The sequence below is a fragment of the Chiloscyllium plagiosum genome, unplaced genomic scaffold (assembly GCF_037043375.1).
Source record: "Chiloscyllium plagiosum isolate Xiang-an unplaced genomic scaffold, Cpla_swu_hap1 HiC_scaffold_6, whole genome shotgun sequence".
In the NCBI taxonomy this organism is placed as follows: Eukaryota; Metazoa; Chordata; class Chondrichthyes; order Orectolobiformes; family Hemiscylliidae; genus Chiloscyllium; species Chiloscyllium plagiosum.
The window spans coordinates 125,357,366-125,378,652 of NW_028270144.1; the positions used below are offsets into that span (position 1 = coordinate 125,357,366).

General features: G+C 41.9%; 1 protein-coding gene across 3 annotated transcripts in view; it reads right to left on the reverse strand.

The window, feature by feature from the left end:
- Positions 1 to 21,287, reverse strand: part of uvrag (UV radiation resistance associated gene) — a 347,124-nt gene that overhangs the window by 302,780 nt on the left and 23,057 nt on the right. For all 3 annotated transcript variants that reach the window (XM_043692472.2, XM_043692474.2, XM_087988432.1), the window contains 2 exons: positions 12,201 to 12,318; positions 1,506 to 1,540 (listed from right to left, as the gene is read on the reverse strand). In XM_043692472.2, the coding sequence (XP_043548407.2) occupies positions 1,506 to 1,540; positions 12,201 to 12,318 (153 nt within the window). The remainder of the gene's footprint in view (positions 1 to 1,505; positions 1,541 to 12,200; positions 12,319 to 21,287) is intronic.

Sequence of the window (21,287 nt, forward strand, 5' to 3'; positions counted from 1 at the left end):
CCGTTGCAAATACCTCATTTTTGGTCTCTAGACCAAAAAGTGAGTGAATACACTTTTTAAACCAAGTACAGAACAAACAAACAATGTTGGAGAAACACAGGTCTGTTGCTCAATTTCTTTCTCCACAGATGCTAAATGTTTCAAGTCTGGTATGACTTCTGCAGATGTCCTGTGGTTACTATGTCTAGTCCTGTTAGAATTGTATAAGTTTCAATGACATGCACCACTCATGCACGTAGACTGGATAATTCAGTTTGTTTTCAGCACACTACCCCAGGGAGTGGTGACAACAGTTGTGGGTCTGTCATTAGTGACACAAGTAAATGAACTATCAATTCAAACACTGAACTTCAACATGACGTTTCTAATCAAGTGACAACACATCATCTGGAGCTTGCAATTTAGTTAGATGTTGCTACCCAAAAATGATCCCAATGATAGAGTGTGTTTATAAAAAGTACAATTCATTTGTTCGGTGATATATTTCAGCCAGTTCCGCAGCCTAGTTACATTCAAAGATAAATCTCAATTTTGCCAAGAGGAATAATTATGCCAAAACAAGAGATCTGACCTAAGTGGTGGTTGCTGATATGTAAAACTTAATGACCACAGAATGGAGAAGTGCTAAGGTGTGTTTAGAACGAGGACGAAAGATTTGTTGCAAAACAAAGTGAATGTGCTTTTACAAGATAACTGTAGAAGCAACCAGGCACCATGAACTTAAAATTCAACCTGGCTACACACAGCAAAAAGCAGACCGACCCCTGGAAGTTTGAATTTAAAAAAAAACAGCATTCTGGATACCCATCAAATCCCACAGACATCCTCAGAAAACATACACAGCCTCTATTGCCATTTTAGCCACAATCCCAATATTTCGTGTGGACGGAGTGGGCACCAAAGGCCCCCCTCAACGTTAATGAACATTGCTCATTTTAAGTCTGTTGATTTTAAAAACCATTTTGAGACATGCACACTGAAAAGCTGTCAAAGTCTTTTGCCAATTGCCCTCAAGGTGGCAGTGGTGAGCTCGCTTTCAGAACCAAAGTCCATTTAATGTAGGTAATCCCACAAATGTTTTTGCTGGAGAGAGATCCAGAATAATAAGTAATTTCCTAAGTAGTTCAGTAAACCGCTAAGCAAACCAACCATCATCCAGGAGGTGATTAAGTTCTACACCAAGTCTGCCGGCAAAGGAGCTCTCAAATTTTGCCGCTAGGATGCTGCAACTAGGATCGTGAGGTTGACATCAACATGGAGCGTATGCTAGCAATTTCTCAGCTTCTGCAAACTTCAAACTCACATTATTCTGCTCTCAGGACACAAGTTACCCCAACCTCTCTCACTTCCTTGTGCCAGCATTGGCTGAATTGGGTTTTTTAAAAAGGTAATGCTGGAAAAACAAATGTGTTAAGCATAACTCGTCCAAAAGCTATACCACAAATATTAGTGGACATTCCTCATTTGAAAAAAAATCTAACATGAGTCAATTCAGCCTTACTTACCAAAGAATCCTTCACGACCTCACTGGTGTAAAAAGCTGAAGGCAAAAGAAAGGAACAAAAAAGGTTAGGAAGCAATTTGCAAAGAACTTGTAAAAGTCAGAAACTCAATAGTTAACATGCAGTTACAAAATGAAGTGTGCTGTGAACATCAGAAACGCATTGAAGCCACCTGGATCTCACCTCAAACATTGCACCATCAACAAGTAAGCTTGTGAAGTAGATTTCAAATTCATAAAACTGAGACTTTTTCAAAGCCATGGGCAAACTGCAAGAACTACATTAATGGAATTTATAAAGTTTTGTACAAACTTAATAGTTTGAAGACACAAGATTTAGATTGGTTCAATGCTGTATTTAAAATCAATTCAACAGCAGTCAGCTAAGATAGTCTGACAAGATGCGACTTATGATTGAGAGATGCATCACTGCCAAAAAAGAAGAGGGACATACAATAGAGAAAAAAATCTCAAATCTACAGAACCAGGGGATTGAAACATGTCAGGATCCCAGCTGATTACAAATACTGGACAAGTCATAACCCAGATAATAACCTTACTTCCAAGTTCCGAAATGATTTTTTAAACAGAGGGGACAGTTACTGAACACAATAAGATGGTGGCTCAATGGTAATCCAGAGTCACAAGCTCATGCCCAAGGGCACGGATTCAAATCCCATTATGGGAGATGGTGAAATTGATTCAGCAGAAATCTGAAATTTGAGTTTAGTGACCTGATTGCAGATTGTTTAAATCTTCTAGCTCACTAATCTTCTTGAGGGAAGAAAATCTGTCATCCTTACCCAGTTTAGAATACAGCAATGTGGTGGACTCTCAACTGTCCTCTCAAATGATTCTGACAAACTACTCCATTATATCAAACTGCTATATAGTCTAAACAAAAGGAATGAAACCAGACAGACCACTAGAATCAACTAAGCCCTCTAAAATGACAACTACAAACACTACCTCGTCGGCACTAAAATCTTCCTTACAAAAACCTCGAGTCAAATATGGTGACAATGCCAAAATTGGGAGCACCATCTCACCAAACAACATCCAGACTTTGTCTAAAAAAAGATACGATTCTGTGAGCATGACTGTTTCCCAGAGACCATTACTACCCCTGCCATATGGTGTGACCCTGGGGAAGTACTGAGGATTAAAAGGATCTTAGTGCACACGCCCACAGATTTACAACTCCTCAGATAAGCAATCTGGATCCAAATGCACCAAGACCTGGACAAAATCCATGTTTCAGTTGACATGTGGCAAGTAATATTCATACGTAATCTAAGGAAAAGGCCCTAGAAATCGTCAGTGTGTCAGTAGGCATCTCTGAAGATTCTCTCGACTGAATAGTTCCAACCAATTCACAGGTTACTCACATAACTCAAGTTAGTGAAATAAGGAAATTAGAGAGAGTGATTAGCTTGACATCAGTGAAGAAAATACTAAATTCCGTAAGAAAAGATTTAATAGCGGAGCACTTGGAAAACAGTGACAGAAGTGGACAGTCGGTGTGGATTTACGAAAGGAAAACCATACTGGAGTAACCTACTGGAACTTCAAGGACATACCTAGTAGTTACGAGTCAAGCCAGTGAATGTGGCTTACCGGACTTTTGGAATGCTTTCAATAAGGTCCCACATAAAAAAAGACAATAGCACGTAAAGATAAAGCACATTTTGGACTGAGATGAAGAGAAATATCTTCACGCAGAGAGTGGAGAGCTAAGGGAATTCTTTACCATATCAAGCAGTTAAGACCAAAATATGGATGTTTTCAAGGAGTTAGATATATTGCTTTGGACTAAAAGCAACAAACAAAATAGGGCAAAAACACAACGCGGTACTGAGCTGGCTGATCAGCCATGATCATATTAAATAGCATAGCAGGCGTCAAGGGCCATATGACTGACTACTGCCCCTACTTTTATGTTTCTATTTGCCAAGTTCCAGGTAATAGCCTCTGCAAGGAATAATCTATCCATCACCATACAAGAAAAATTCCATGACCAAATCCCCCTGTAGCAATATCCCGCAGTTACAACGGAACATAAACTGAACTGGACTAGCCATATTACCTGTGCTTGTAGCCACAATACAAGGGCAAGGAATCCTGCAACAGGTAAAACATCTGACTCTGGAGTGTACACCCACCAATGGACAAATCAGGGATCTGCTGGAATACTCCCTATTTGCCAGGCTGAGTGCAGCTTCAACAAAATGTGAGTAGCTCCATACCATCCAGAATAAATACAGCACACTTGATTAGTACCATATCCACATACTTCCAGTCCCGCCACCACCGCTCAGTAGTAGAGGTGTGTACCAACTACAAGATGCATTGGACAAATTCACCAAGGTTACTTAGACAGCAACTTCCAAACCCACATTACAACTTCCTAACCCACATTACAACTTCCTAACCCACATTAACTAGATGGATAGAGCAGAAGATATACAGGTGCATTATCACCAGAAAGTTCTCCTCCAAACCATTCACTGTCTGAACTTGGAATTATATCACCATTCCTTCGAAGTCGTTCAGTCCGAAATGCTGGAAATCCCTCCAACTGCATTGTGGGTTCACCTACAGCACATGGATTGCAGCAGTTCAAGAAGGCAGTTCACCAGCACCTTCTCAATGAACTGATTACTCAACTGATGAGGATGTAAACATTTCCTTAAGTGTCATTTGGCACATCCACCAGATGTGATTTTCTTTCTCCACAATACAGAGGCACTGGTTAACTCATTAATTTTTCTTACAGGCCTTTAAGCAAGCAACCCTTAACTACCCTTTAGAAGGGAGATAAGGTGGAATTTCTTCAGCCGCAAGGTGGTGAATTTATAGAATTCATTGCTATATAGAGGACTATAGAGGTCACCTGAGTATACTTGAGGAAGATTGATAGGTTCTCAATTAGTATGGAGAACCAAGGTTTAGAGACAGAAGGCTGGAGAATAGGGTTCAGAAACTTAAACAGCGATGATCAAATGGTCGGGTTGACTCGATGGACTGCATGGCCTAATTCAGCTCCAATATCTTATGGAATCTGTCGGAAAGCTCAGGGTCTTTCAGACTGGTTTTTGGTCTAATGGCTCAGAGACTGATGAAACTAAAATTTTCTTTCAGCCAATGCAAATTACCAATATCCTTGGGGATTTCAAAACTAGGGCATATTTTTAAAGGTGAGAGGAGAGAGATTTAAAAAAAAAGACATTGGGGCAAATTGTCCACAGAAGGTAGTTCGTGTGTGGAATGAAGTTCCAGAGGAATTGGTGGACGTGGGCACAGTTACAATGTTTGAGACATTTGGATAAGTATACAAAGAAACGTTGAGGGATATGGGCCAAGTGCAGGCCGGTGGGACTAGTTTAGTTTGAGATTATGTCAGGCATGGACTAGTTGGACCGAAGGGTCTGTTTCTGTGCTGTATGACTAAGTCAATTTTTCCAACAAATCACGCTTGTCCATCCAGCTAAGTGGGGAGTATGCAATCACACTGCTGACTTGCACCTTGTAGATGGTGGACAGATATTGGGGCATGAGGAGGAAAGACACTTGCTGCAGCATTCCTAACCTTTGCAGCCACTGTATTAATCTGGTTAATCCAGTTGAGTTTCTGATTAATGGTAACCCCAAGGTTGCTGATAGTGGATAATTCAGTGAAGCTAACACCAAATGTCATGGGGCAGTGGGGAGATTCTCTCTTATTGGAGATGATCATTGCCTGATAAATGTGTGGTGCAAATATTACTTGCTAGCCCAAGCCTAAATATTGTCCACATCTTGTTGCATTTGAACATTAAATGCTTCTGTGTTGAGTCACAATTGCTGCTGAACATTGCGCAATCAGCACACATTCCTACCCCTGACCTTATAAATGGAGCAAAGCTCATTGATGAAGTAGCTGAAGATGGTTAGGCCCAGGACACCATCCTGAGGAACACCTTTAGAGATGCCCTAGAGCGGAGATAACTGACCTCCAACAACCACAACCATCTTATGTGCCAAATCTGACCCAGGGTTTGCTTCCCAATTGCCAATGATTCCATTTTTGCTAGAGTCCTTGATACCACAGCCAGTCAAATCCAGCCTTGATGGCAAAGACGGTCATCCTCACCTCACCTCTGGAATTCAGTTCTTTAGGGTGTAGGTTTGCTTGCTGAGCTGTAGTTTTGATATGACAATAGACAGTAGACAATAGGTGCAGTAGGAGGCCATTCAGCCCTTCAAGCCTGCACCGCCATTCAATATAATCATGGCTGATCATTCCTAATCAGTATCCTGTTCCTGCCTTATCTCCATAACCCTTGATTCCACTATCTTTGAGAGCTCTATCCAACTCTCTTTCTTAAATGAATCCAGAGAGTGAGCCTCCCCTGCCCTGTGGGGCAGAGCATTCCACACAGCCACCACTCTCTGGTTGAAGAAGTTTCTCCTGAGCTCTGTCCTAAATGGCCTATCCCATATTTTTAAGCTGTGTCCTCTGGTTCGGCACTCACCCATCAGTGGAAATATGTTTCCTACTGCCAGAGTGTCCAATCCTTTCATAATCTTCTACGTCTCAAATCAGATCCCCTCTCAGTCTTCGAAACTCAAGGGTATACAAGGCCAGTCGCTTCAGTCTTTCAGTGTAAGGTAATCCTGCCATTCCAGGAATTGACCTCGTGAATCTACGCTGCACTCCCTCAATAGCCAGAATGTCTTTCCTCAAATTTGGAGACCAGAATTGCACACAGTACTCCAGGTGTGGTCGCACCAGGGCCCTATACAGCTGCAGAAGCACCTCTTTGCTTCTATACTCAATTTCTCTTGTTATGAAGGCCAGCATGCTATTAGCCTTCTTCACTACCTGCTGTACCTGCATGCTTACCTTCATTGACTGGTGTACAAGAACACCCAGATCTCTCTGTACTGCCCCTTTACATAAATTGATTCCATTGAGGTAGTAGTCTGCCTTCCTGTTCTTGCCAAAGTGGATAACCATACATTTATCCACATTAAACTGCATCTGCCATGCATCTGACCACTCACCTAACTTGTCCAGGTCACCCTGTAATCTCCTAACATCCTCATCACGTTTCACCCTGCCACCCAGCTTAGTATCATCAGCAAATTCTGCTAATGTTATTGCTGATACCATCTTCTATATCATTAACATATATTGTAAAAAACTGCGGTCCCAGCACGGATCCCTGCGGTACCCCACTGGTCACTGCCTGCCATTCTGAAATGGAGCCGTTTATCACTACCCTTTGTTTCCTATTAGCCAACCAATTTTCAATCCAATCTAGTACTTTGCCCCCAATACCATGCGCCCTAATTTTACTCACTAACCTCCTGTGTGGGACTTTATCAAAAGCTTTCTGAAAGTCCAGGTACACTACATCTACTGGATTTCCCTCGTCCAACTTCATAGTTACATCCTCAAAAAATTTAAGAAGATTAGTCAAGCATGATTTCCCCTTCATAAATCCATGCTGACTCTGTCCTATCCTGTTACTACTATCCAGATGTGCAGTAATTTCATCCTTTATAATAGACTCCAGCTCTTTCCGACCACTGAGGTCAGACAAACTGGTCTATAATTTCCTGCTTTCTCTTGCCCACCTTTCTTAAAAAGTGGTATAACATTAGCCACCCTCCAATCCTCAGGAACCGACCCCGAATCTATTGAACTCTGGAAAATAATCACCAACGCATCCACGATTTCCCGAGCCACCTCCTTCAGTACCCTGGGATGCAGACCATCAGGCCCCGGAGATTTATCAACCTTCAGACCTAACAGTCTCTCCAACACCAAATCCTGGCAAATATAAATTTCCTTCAGTTCAGGTCCTTCAGCCACTGTTACCTCAGGGAGATTGCTTGTGTCTTCCCCAGTGAACACAGATCTGAAGTACCCATTTAATTCCTCTGCCATTTCTTTGTTCCTAGTAATATATTCCCCTGTTTCTGTCTTCAAGGGCCCAATTTTTGTCCTAACCATTTTTTTGCCTTGCACATACCTAAAAAAGCTTAATATTCTTGGCCAGTTTACCTTCGTACCTCATTTTCCCTCTGCGTATTTCCTTCTTAGTAATCCTCTGTTGCTCTTTAAAAGCTTCCCAGTCCTCAGTTTTCCCACTTATCCAGACGTTTCATTACTGGGCTAGGTAACATCATCAGTGGCGACCTCCAAGTGAAGCGAAGCTGTTTTCTCCTGCATTCTATTGCTATCTTTCTCCTGGATGGGGTTTCTGGGGTTTGTGGTGATGTCATTTCCTGTTTGTTTTCAGAGGGGTTGATAGATGGCATCTAGATCTATGCGTTTGTTTATGGTTCTTTTGTTCATATTTGAATTGAGGCTCTGAGGTCAGGAGCTGAGTGGCCCTGACAGAACCCAAACCAAGCCTTATAGGTGGTGAGAGGTGAGCAGATGCTGCTTGATAATACTGATAACAACTTCCATCATTTTACTGATGATTGAGAGTAGGCTGATGGGGCTGTAACTGGCTGGATGGATCTGTCCTGCTTTGTGTGTACAGGACATGCCTGAGCAGTTTTTCACATTGTTGGGTAGAAGCCAGTATTGTAACTGTATCCCAAGAGCTGGGCTAGGGTAGGTAGCAAATTCTGGACCCCAAGTCTTCAGTACTAGTGTTGGAATATTGTCAGGGCCAATAGTTTTTTTGCACTATCCAGTGTCTCGACCAGTTTCAATATCACGCGGAGTGAACTGAATTAGCTTGAAGACTGGCATCAGTTATTCTGGGGACCACTGGAGGCAGCTGCTCATGCATTTGGCACTTGCAGGATTGGCACATTGCTGGAAATGCTTCAGCCTCTAGCTTTGCTCTCATGTGCTTTTATCAGTTACATCAAACCTCCAATTCAAATTAGAATTATTGTGTTACCTACTGTTACTTCTTTCTTCCTTTAAGCTTTATCTAACCAAGTCATGTCTGACTTACTTGGCTCTTTGGAATTCAACATTTTAAAACTACATTTCCCCTTTAATACTTCTTCTTCTTACTTGGCAATTCAAATGTGGCATTGCCCTTTGTTATTTCCTTCCCTCTTAAGAAAGTGCATGAGGTATGAGCAGTTAAGGAAAGAATAGTAGAGATTAAGCCATTTGGCGTTATACAACAAATAACTGGCTTCACGTAATGAATGCTTTTCACCTTGTTAACTGACGTTACATACTGAATGCTTCTTCATCTTGTTAATGCACTGCCCTTGCCTCCAGTACCTCACTGTTAAATAAAAGTTCTTACCTGATCGGTGTCATGCTTAGCTGAACCTTTTGTTTCACAAAACTCAACTTAATTCTTTCCTTAACTGCTCGTACCTGATGCACGTGAAGCCAGTTATTTGTTGTATAACGCCAAATGGCTTAATCTCTACTATTAGCACTCGCTGATTCTAACTGTCAATCAATATGTATGTTGCCTTATCTGGATGCTCCTCCCTCTAAGTGACTATAATTTCCTTAAGAACCTGTTGTTCGAGAGAAGACTAAGACCTCATGTTCCTTGTGCACATGGGACATCATTCTCTCTCCCTCCAGTGCCCAGAGTAAAGATGGAGGAGGTAAAACTATACTGTTTGAGGGCGTTGCTTCAACTGAGACGGGAACGGGACGATACTCCCTTTCTATTGCTATCAATTCAAATTTTTCTGTTTCTAAATGAGTGTGAGCTAATTCTAACAGTGGCATCTCAATTTCAAAAATCCCTCTTTTTAATTCCAAATACTGCTATTCACTTTAAGCATCATATCCTTACAAAGATTGCACTTCTATTTCTACTTTTAGTTTATCTGCCTAGTCTTAGTGTAGCGTCAGCCAAAGATTTCAACCAATCCCATATAAATTCCACTTTCAACTCCCATTTTGATATCAAAGCCTTTTGAACATTCTGCTTAATATATTTTCACGACTACAACTTTAGATTTTGACACAATTGTTTCCTGAAGATTCAGAGATCCATCCAAAATTCAATAAATTTCTACCCTACCAAGAGGCCCCACTTGGTTATGATGCCTGTGGATGGTATCAATGGACAAATTTTCTCTTTGCAATTTCATTACCACTGTGGTCATTCACTGAACCAATCTGTACAATATTGCAATATACTTAAAACATAATCATTTGTATGAACATAAGAATCAGAACAAGTAGGACATCTATTCAGACCTTTCAATAAGATAGTGAATAACCAGATTGCAAACTCAAATCCACATTCCTGCCTGGCCCAGTAACATTTTACAGCCTTGCTTAACAAGAATTGATTCACTTCAATTTAAAGATTCTCAAGGATTATGTTTTGACCACCTTTTCGGGAAGAGAATTCTAAAGATGTGAGACCCTCAGGAAAAAAAAACTAAATCACCTCACCGGTTTTAAATGGAAATTCCCTGACTTAGAACAATGACACCTAGTTCGATTTTCCACAGCTACTCTGTCAAGACCCCTCAGGATTTCATATGTTTCAATCAAAATGCCTTCCGAACTTCATGAAATAACTGAATTCCAGCTGATAAAAGCCTAACCTGTTCAACATTTCCTCAGAAGACAAACTCACGCATTCCATTAATCTCATTGAAGTTTTCTGGCTACAATTGTCAGCCACCTTTCTGAGGACATATTCTTCATTCTGATTTCCATGTAGAATTGGAAGTGGAATTACTGAACAGTACCCATCCAGTTAGCCACAGATCAGCTTTTAGCCCAGTGGGGGAACTCAATGCCTGTCTCCAGTAAAACAGGCAGTGATACCAATCACTATACTAATGAGTGACTTCCTGGCTTTTCCTTGTGTGATCAGCAAAGTTATGGGCCTAAGGCAGATTAGGGAAAAAAAAACAATGAAGCCTCACTCATATTGTCACTGTTTCTTACTCAATTGCTGAATCTCAAGTTTTCTTTCAGCATGTTTACCAGATGTGATTCTCGCCATCTCCCCTTGTGATACTTAGACTGTCTCTCTGACATTTTTTGAGGGAGGCGGGTTACGTTCAGAACTTTGTCCAGCACTGTCTACTTGGACTGCCACAACAGTTTCAGCCGTCTTATTGAACAGATACCCTGCAGGTTGCCAGAATTAAACTGCCCTTCTGTTGTCATGGTTGCTTCCTTAAAAATTGATCCCTCTTCTGGCCTCTTATTGAAGTTCACAGTAGTTTAACTAAACACACTCAAAATTCTCACCAGATAGCTTGTCCAGTAATTTAGACTAAGTCATAATTCCAAGTCTAAATTGACCCATAGCTAGACAAAGTGTGAGCCTTAAATAAAACAAGTCATAGTCACAGAACTGGAAAATTAAACTGTATTTAATACATTTCAACTTTCCATACAAAATTATCATTTTCCTAACACGTGGAGGAGAAGATATTATACACTGATTTAAAGTAGGTTCCTGGGATTCATGTCACGCGGTGGTAATATTCCTACCCTTGAACTATGAGGCGCAACAACATCTGATTTAAAGAGGGTTCTTATGGTACGATGCTAACAACCCTACCTCTGAACCAGGAGATCCAGATTCAGTTTCCACCTGTTTTGGAGGGGTATAATACATGACGATGCTGTCACTTTAACAAGTTATTTTGTCCCAATTTTGTTTTTTGAAGATGGGTTGGAAGACAGAGGCACCGAGTAGCCTACCAGAACGCTTAAAGCAAGCAGCTTGGGAGGCCCTGGTGTTTTCAAATAAAAAATCTAAAATTGATGTGGCCAGCTCTTCCAGATCAGGGTTTCTGGGTTTTTAGGCTTAGCTTAAGCAGAAGTATGGGGTCTCAGTTGGAAAATTCAGTGAATGTCTCCTGATGGCTACTAAATTTTCTCTCAATGCTTTTCGTCCTGGATTCGAGAACTGCATGTGAGCATCTGGCTAAAATTTTCCTTTTTGCCAAGGGGATGTACTTACGGAATGTTACTATATTAAAAACAGTTAATTTGTAATAGTTATTGTATCCATTATCCTGTTAAGGTTTCCAATAGAGTTAAGCTATTCTAGGCAAAGGCCACAACACCAGGTTATAGTCCAACAGGTTTATTTGAAAGTACAAGCTTTTGGAGCACTGCTCCTTCTTCAGGTGAAGTGACTTCATCTGATGAAGGAGCAGTGTTTCAAAAAGCTTGCGATTCCAAATAAACCTGTTGGACTCTAACCTGGTGTCATGAGACTTCTGACCTTGTCCACCCTCGTCCAACACCAGCACCTCCACATCATAAATTATTCTAAATTCCTCTTCCTTTGGTTGCATTTCAACTATAGTGCTTAAACAGGTTGGGTTTTACTTAACGCCAACTAGTTTGACCAGTCACAGTGCAGGTAGTTCACATTTGCCTTTAAAATAAGCTAAAGTTAGAGTCGAGGCTACTTTCAAGTCTTTTGAGGAGTCTGGTCTGGTTCATAACAAATAACATCTCTGAACAGCTTGATTAGGAAATGCTACACTGCTTTGAAGTGAAAGATGCCTGCTGACCATGTATTGAAGTAATTCATTCAACCTTGCTCAATATTTGATAAGTAGTTTATAATTCTGATCAGCTGTTAAATTGGAAGATTTCACCAAGTAGTAGGTGACCATTAACTCTGCCAAGGCCACCACACGAACCAAAAACTGGATGCTCCAACTTCATATCAATTTAGTGAATTCCCATCACAAAAACCTATGTACATCCATTTGAGCTTACCTTTATAGACCTTTGCATCATCACACAAGTGTAGAGTAAAGTAGGTGTCTAAAAGATGGGATCCATTCTTGTTAACGATATTTCGTGCTGCAATACTACGCAGATGTCGAAGCCGTCGCTAAATTAACAGACAAAACAGAAATTTCAAACAGTTAAATTTCTGATATTGGACTTTCACAAGGACCATATTTGGTTCTGCACAATTTTTTTTATTCATTATCATTTAACAAACTTCAAAACCAATCCACAACACATTTGTGAACTGTGTACAAGATTCATTATTGGCTTGTTTTGACATATGCTCAAGGGAAGGGATGCAGGTTTTCCAACTTCTGCAGGAGAAAGTGAGGTCTGCAGATGCTGGAGATCAGAGCTGAAAATGTGTTGCTGGAAAAGCGCAGCAGGTCAGGCAGCATCCAAGGAACAGGAGAATCGACGTTTCGGGCATAACCTTTCCTGAAGAAGGGCTTATGCCCGAAACTTCAATTCTCCTGTTCCTTGGATGCTGCCTGACCTGCTGCGCTTTTCCAGCAACACATTTTCAGCTCTCGTTTCCAACTTCTGCAACCAATCTCAATTAACTTCATTAGCTATACACAGGGGGAAAAAAGCTAGCTTGCATTTATACTGCAGCTTTCATGACTTCAAAATATCCCAAAACACCTTACACAGTCAATTAAGTACTTCTGAACTGCATAGTTCTGCAGGAGAAAGTCTAATAGCAAGATCTTAACAACAGCAATAAGTCTATGACCTTAGTAACTGATTTTGGTGATGGTTGAGGTGTCAGCCAGGACAGTGCAGACTCTTTAAACAGTGGCTTTTCTATTAACCTAACAAGGCAGAAGAGCATTCAGGCTTCATGCATTGCTCGAAAGACATCACTATCAGCAGTGTGGAAGTCATAAATGCGCAACTCAAATTCCCAGTTTCGACATTAGCTTAGATATTCGCACAAACTTAGATGATGTTCAACATCATACTGTCTGGATTTTCTGGCTACTTAAAACAGAACTATGACCAATGTCATTGCAGCATTAAACAGCGCTGATGAATTTGGCCAAGTGAGAAAATTTAACATATAAACTCAAAGTTCAAGTTAAACATCACTCAAATTCCTCATGACAACTTAACACACCAAGCAACTTATGACTTTGTGTGAGGCAAGCTATCAACAGTGACAATACTTCAAAAATAAAATCACATTATTGGACATCAAGTGCTTTGGGAGAGCCCAAAATTGAAAGGATTTAGACACAAGTCACATCTTTCAATCTACGATGAAATATTTTAGCTTATTTTAACATAGCAGAACAGAATGATGCATTTGGAACTAATGTGTGCTCAAGTACATGAAAAGACTTGTATCTTGCAGACATGCTGATGTTGCAGGACAAAGACAAGCTAATTTCTCAACCCCGAAGCTGGAGGGAAAAATCAAGTAGCCCATCACAAGATTGTAACTGAAGGTCCACCCAATGTGATCAATAGTTTAAATGAACTGAACTCATTATGAATAAAACACCACAAAACCTACTCCTCTAATTCGTGTACAGGGAAGAGAAATCTCATGTTCGCACACCAGATTTTCAGACATATGCACATTTGCTTGAGATGAACATTCTGCCAATGTGACTGTTTTGCTCCACAGAAGCTGTGATATAGTTTTCAATATGACTCAAGTATTGTTTCAGATTTCCAAAATGCTTGCCATTTTGACTTTGTATATTTTGATGTGATTACGAGGGGATATGAATTCAACAGGATTGATATCTGTCACTTAACATAGTTCACAAAAGGTGCTCTGATGGCAAAACCCAGCAAAGAGGCAGTATAAAACAAGCCTGACTTTATCCCTTAAATATCAAGAATGTTTAGGCGAGCAAAAACTTGAGAAACAAACTTCTTCCTTCGCTTATACTGCCAAATTTGAAAGGGTCCTTATGCCACATGCAGCATTTAGTGTTTACACATTTCCATTCTATCCTTTCATCTCGATCCCAGAAATATAGGCCTTAATCAGTGTGCAAACTATGGTTTCCCACAGACATAGCCAGGATCAGATGCCATATTCCAGTCATTTATCAAGACAGCTTGCAATCACATAGCACTTTGCCACCATTTGGCAAGTACAGAAATACAGCTGTCAAGTAACAAACTGATCGGTTTGTGTTGTAACTAAAAGAATAAACATTGGCCACTGCACTGGATGGAGTTTGGGATTACATTTCCCTGTTCTTACTCAAATGGTGTCATGGGATATTTTAAGTATATCAAAACTGGCAGAGAAGGGCCCGAACATAATCAGAAGGCTGGATGTCTGACAATTATGCACTCCTAGTACAGCACCAGATTCTGTCTGCAAAACTGTGTATTCATGTTTGAGGCTGTAGTGCTATCAACTGACCCATAGCTGTCAGCTCTGGCAACTGTGATTCAAAGAATATGAAAGTCACGACTGAAGATTAAGAGACACTCAATTCATCTCATTTAGCCCCAACTGACTACAAAACTACACAGTATAAAAAAAGCGCTAACTTAAGTAATAGTAATGTCACATAGACAGGAGAGAATGACAAGGACCTAAACAGTTTTAGAATAAGGTTTTATTGTTATATGTACTCAAGTACAGGGATAAAATTAGTATAGCGAACAATATCGCCATTTCCTGTGCCAACTTAGGAACAGAAAGTAAAAAAGTACCCAGATACAAAATTAGCTCTATAGTTTTTGGGTTTTTTTGGAATTCAAAGTCCAGCATTACAGCCCTTCTAAAGCAGACACAGGATGGGGTGGGGGGGGGGGGCGAAAAAGCAGATGGAGCAGATGAATCTGCACTGGGTTTCAACTTGAGACTAATACAAGTCTTGAATACATAAAGATGGGGCATCACCAAGGAAAAGATCTAACTGCTCAAAATGGCCGGAATTCATCTCATTCACCAATCACCTTTGCAGTTCTTACAAAATACAGTGCTAACAGATATAGCTAATGATAGCAATCAGTCTGCATCACTTGGATAATATCAGCTCCAACCAGAAATCAAGGAACGCCATGGTTATGGTCAAAGTTATGGTCTCTGAAATGTGCCTGGATACATTTTAATTTAACAAAGTAATCTTCCATTCAAACACATGCACACACAATGCAGAATATTTGGCTTTAAACAACTTGATTTTCCAGAAGGAATTAAGGTAACAGAATAAATGAAACTCTTGACAAGTAACAGTAAAATTCTATTCCGAAAAGTATCTATTTGCATATTAAAACAGAGAAAAGTGTGTTCTCCATCACATCTACCAGGTTTAATATAACTTTATTCCAATTTCTGATTTGGGAAGTTTGATTGCCTCTTTCTTGAAGATTCACATAACTGATCTGAAACTTTGTTTCAAATAACCCCCGGGTTCAAACTAAACATTTCTAGTCTGGAATTGTAAAACTAAATTCCTGCATTGAGGTACCTGTTATAAACTAACTCCTTTGTCCTGGAGAAACTGTTCTTGCACCTATCTCCACCAGAGTGGTGTCTGGAAAGGTTCAGTCATCTGACAGCAAGCACAGAAATGCTGTCTTCTGAAGACAGGTTAAATCGATTGGACCAGTGCTCATTGGAAAACCTAAGATTGAGGGACGTCTTTACTGAAACATACAAGATTCTGAGATAGCTTGACAGGATACAAGTGGAGAGTCTAGCATCAAAGTGCAAAATCTCAGAGTAAGGGCTCACACATTTAAGACATGGGTAACAAGGAATTTCTTCTAAAGGTAGTGAATCTGTGGTATTCTGTCACAGAGCCATTGAAGCTTGGTCATTCAGTATATTCAACGTTGAGATTGACAGGTTTTTTGGGTAGGGAAGTGGAGTCGATCATCAGATCAACAGTAATCTCAGTGCACGGACTAAAAGGCCTACTTCTACCCCTGCAATTGATGGTTGACAAAAGCTCTCCACAATGCTTTGGGTTCCCACTCCTCCCAGCCCCCACACTGTTCTAAACCCAAAGTTAATGCTTTTCAGTGTTTACTCTGTCCAAATCATAAAACTCTCAACGCAAAGAAATTTCCATCACTCAAATAACTGCCAGAGGTTTAAAATCCTACAGAGCTGTCAAACTACCCAACTATATACTGTCCATAAAAAAAAAGGACAAACTCAATCAAGCCAATTAACTGCTCAATTAGTCGGCTAAATGGTGTGGCTGATTGCGTTGAGGGTGAGCGTCACTGACAAAACTATAACTTGCTCATGAACACTCATTTCAGGTTCTGCAAAGGTAACTCTGCTCGTCTTTATTACAGCCTTAGTGCAAACAGCCAAAGTTCCAGGCAGAGGGCAGGGTGATTTCCCTCAACACCAAGATTGATCTATTTAATCCAGTGTGGCATCAATGAGTCAGTGAAAAACAGGGACAACTCTAAACTGCTTTGAATTAGACAAGAGACAAACGAAAGATGGTTATGAGGTCAACTTACATCACTGCAGGTATTCCTGAGGATTGTGACCAAGACTCAAGCACCTTCAATTGCTTCATTAAATGACCTTCCCAATTTCAAGGTCAAAAGAGGGCTGTGCACTGACAACTGCCCACTGCAACTAGATAGAGGCAGAGGTAGTCATTGCTGCAAAGCCTGGCCATCACAGGCTGATGTATGGTGAAATTTGATGTTGCCATACAAGTGCCAAGCAATAGCATTGTTAAGAAAAAGGCAAGATCAACCATCTCCCCTTGATATTTAATGCCATTTCTATCACAATCTCCCAGGGTCAACATCATTGAGGTGACAATTGACCAAAATTGGAACTGAAACTGCCATGTAAATACTGAAGCTTTAAGAACAATTCAGTGGCTGACAATTCTGCAATGAAAATCACACCAACTTGAAGTCTGGTCTACAATTTCAAGACATGACAAACAAGATTGAAAACACTGCCCTTTGCTGGATAATGACAGTTCCAACACCATATGAGAACATCTTCCAATACAAAACAACCCAATCAATCAGCACCCCAAACATCAAATTTAACATTCATCCACAACTTCAAGTCAGAAGGACAAAGGACACATGGATCACCACCTGCAAGTTCTCCTCCCCACACCATCCTGCCTTGGAACTAAATAGCCATTCCCTTACTATTTCTGGTCAAAAAGGAAGAACTCCCTCCCTACCAGCACTATGGGTTCATGCACACCACAAGAGCTGCACTGGTTTAAAAGGACAGTTCACCTTCACCTTAAAGGTAATTAGCCAAGACAAGAAAGACTGGCCTTGCCAGCAGTCTACACAAACCACAAAGATTATAATAAATAGGACCAGGAATCAATCGTTCTGCATCTCCCACTTTTTCCTCAAAACTTGTTGATGCCCCTTCCGATAATCTCGCTCAGCCTTAAATTTGCACATGGACACTGTCCCACAGCTCTCTGGGGCAAGGAGTTTAAAAGACACTCAACCCTCAGAAGAAATTCCTCATCTTAGTCTTAAATTGACACCCCTTTACTCAGACTATGCCTCTGGTCTAAGACACTATCACAAGGGGAAGACCTTCTCAGCGTTTACCCTGTCAAGCCCCTTAAGAATCCAATGTTTTAATGAGCTCACCTCCCATTCTAAACTCCTGAGTGGAGTCCCAACGTGTTTAACCTTTCCTCATAAGACAAACCCTCCATAAATAGGAATCATCGTAGTGAACCTTCTCTGAACTGCAAACTAGAAATACAATTTCCAGTCGCTTCTTCTCTATACTTTAGGAACTAATGTTTTTTGTAGCATAGTGAGCAGAGAGAAAGCAATGGCCTGGTCGTATTATTGCTGGATTACTAATCCAGAAATTCAGCTAATACTCTAGGGACCTGGGAGAAAGTGAGGTCTGCAGATGCTGGAGATCAAAGTTGAAACTTTATGATGGATTGTTCCACATTCTTTCCAATCCTCCCACTTTCTCCAAACAAAAGGAGTAGCCATGGGCACCCGCATGGGCCCCAGCTATGCCTGCCTCTTCGTAGGGTATGTGGAACAATCCATCTTCCGCAACTACACTGGCCCCACCCCCCATCTTTTTCTTCGCTACATTGATGACTGTATCGGCGCTACCTCGTGCTCCCACGAGGAGGTTGAACAGTTCATCCACTACACCAACACCTTCCACCCCGACCTCAAATTCACCTGGACAGTCTCGGACTCCTCCCTCCCCTTCCTAGACCTTTCTGTTTCTATCTCAGGCGACCGAATCAACACGGACATCTACTACAAACCTACCGACTCCCACAGCTACCTGGACTACACCTCCTCCCATCCTGCCCCCTGTAAAAACGCCATCCCATTCTCCCAATTCCTTCGTCTCCGCCGCATCTGCTCCCAGGAGGACCAGTTCAAAATACGTACAACACAGATGGCCTCCTTCTTCAAGGACCGCAATTTCCCCCCCGACGTGGTCGACGGTGCCCTCCACCGCATCTCCTCCACTTCCCGCTCCTCCGCCCTTGAGCCCCGCCCCTCCAACCGCCACCAGGACAGAACCCCACTGGTCCTCACCTACCACCCCACCAATCTCCATGTACAGCGCATCATCCGCCGTCACTTCCGCCACCTCCAAACAGACCCCAGCACCAAGGATATATTTCCCTCCCCTCCCCTATCAGCTTTCCGTAGAGACCACTCCCTCCGCGACTCCCTTGTCAGATCCACACCCCCCACCGACCCAACCACCACTCCCGGCACCTTCCCTTGCAACCGCAGGAGGTGCAACACTTGCGCCCACACCTCCCCCCTCACTTCTCTCCAAGGCCCCAAGGGAAACTTCCATATCCGCCACAGATTCACCTGCACCTCCACCCACATCATCTACTGCATCCGCTGCAGCCGGTGTGGCCTCCTCTATATTGGGGAGACAGGCCGCCTACTTGCGGAGTGATTCAGGGAGCACCTCTGGGCCACCCGGACGAACCAACCCAACCAACCTGTGGCACAGCATTTCAACTCCCCCTCCCACTCCACCGAGGATATGCAGGTCATTGGACTCATCCACCGCCAAACCACAACAACCCGACGGTCGGAGGAGGAGCGTCTTATCTTCCGACTGGGAACCCTCCAACCGCAGGGGATGAACTTGGACTTCACCAGTTTCTTCATCCCCCCTCCCCCCACCTTGTCTCAGCCGGATCCTTCCAGCCCGGCACCGCCTTCCTGACCTGCAGTCTTCTTCTTGACCTCTCCGCCTCCACCCTACTCCGACCTATCACCCTCACCTTGACCTCTTTCCACCTATCACATTTCCAACTCCCCTCCTCCAAGTCCCTCCTCCCCACCTTTTATCTTCTCCTGCTGAACACTCTCTGCTCATTCCTGAAGAAGGGCCTGTGCCCGAAACGTCGAATCTCCTGTTCCCTGGATGCTGCCTGACCTGCTGTGCTGTTCCAGCAATAAAGTTTCAACTCTAGGAACCTGGGGTCCAAATCCTACCATGGCATACGCTGGAATTTGAACTCAAAACAACCCTGGAATTAAGAGTCTAACAATGACCATGAAACCACTGTCAAAAAAACCAATCTGGTTCACTAATGTCCTTTAGGGAAGGAAACTGCCATTCTTAGCTGGTCTGGCCTACGTGTGACTCCAGATCCAAGGCAATGTGGCTGACTTTCCTGCATTCTATGCAATTAGGAATGAGCAATGGATGCTGGCCTAGGCAGCTCCTATGAGTGAATTTTAAAAAAAGGGAGCAGGGAACTCCAACCAACAACTCAAATAGCAAAATTACCTATTCTAGCAGAGTAGTGACCTTTCAAATCACTGCCACTCAGCACTGGCATGATAGTTCCAAGTTATAGACATCCCAGAAGTCTTTCATGTCCCATTGACAGCATTCTGCCACTTTTAGCCGTAACACATTTCTACAATGCCCCAGTTTCAGCACTTTGTATTCTAACCCCATACTTGATGCACTTACCTTTCTGTAAAACCCGAAACATTTGTTCAAATACTCAGTTTATCCTGCTCAATTTTAGCCTCCACCAGCTTGGTTAGATTTGCATAACCTACAAATTTAGTCACTGTGCTGTGGGTACAAGCTCCAGATCACCAAGAAAGATAATCAATCAAGATCCTTTCAGAGGTATGCAAATAGTATACTTGTTGGACAGGTGGCCCAGCCACCTGGAGACACCAATTCCATCACTACAATTGGGATTTTTAAAATTACACAAGTAAACCTGGAATAAAAAGCATGGTGCAGTAATGGTGACCATGAAAATGCTGGATTATCACTCAAACCCATTTAGTTCACTCATGTCCTGTCAGGAAGAAAAGCTGATATCCTTGCCCAATCTACAGCATTTAGGACTACAGATCCAAGGTGATCGGGTTGACTGTTGGTAATATTCTGAAATTGCCAAACAATTATATGCCAAAGCTGACAGCTTAGCATCACCCTCAATGATAATTAGAGACTGGAAATAAGTGATGGATTGGCCAGCAACTAAAAAACAAATCTGCAAGATCCCAATCATACCATTCCAGCCTGATGACAATCCCCCTTATCACTGCCCTCTCACTAACTGGAATGCCAATTACATGACGTAATATAATAGCTGCTGAAATGGCAATACTTTATTGGATTAGAAATCTAGTTAAATGCCTATTGGCATGGTTAAAATCTCACCTGGAATCGAAAACAAAATTGACTTTTAAAAAAAAAACGTTTGCAGGCAGCAGCTCTCCAAATGTGCACCTCACCAGGTAGCATTCTCCCACCTTCTCCCCTTTACTCTGCAGATTATATGCTTTAAGGAGATCAATATTTTGGCCTAAAGTGCTGTCTTCGGTAGAGAATCCACAGACTCACCACTCTCTGGGTTAAGATACATCTCATCTCAGTCCTAAATGACAGACAGTCCTGCATCCTTAGACTGTGACCCGATCCTGGGCTTCAGTCTCAGTAACATTGTTCCTGTGTTTAGCCTATCTACTCTTGTTAGAATTTTAAAGGTTTTGACAAGAACTACACACTCAGCCAAACACCTCATTCTGAACGATCTACTTTCCTTTTGCATGAACCAATTGAACTACCCTGCCCACATCCTCCAT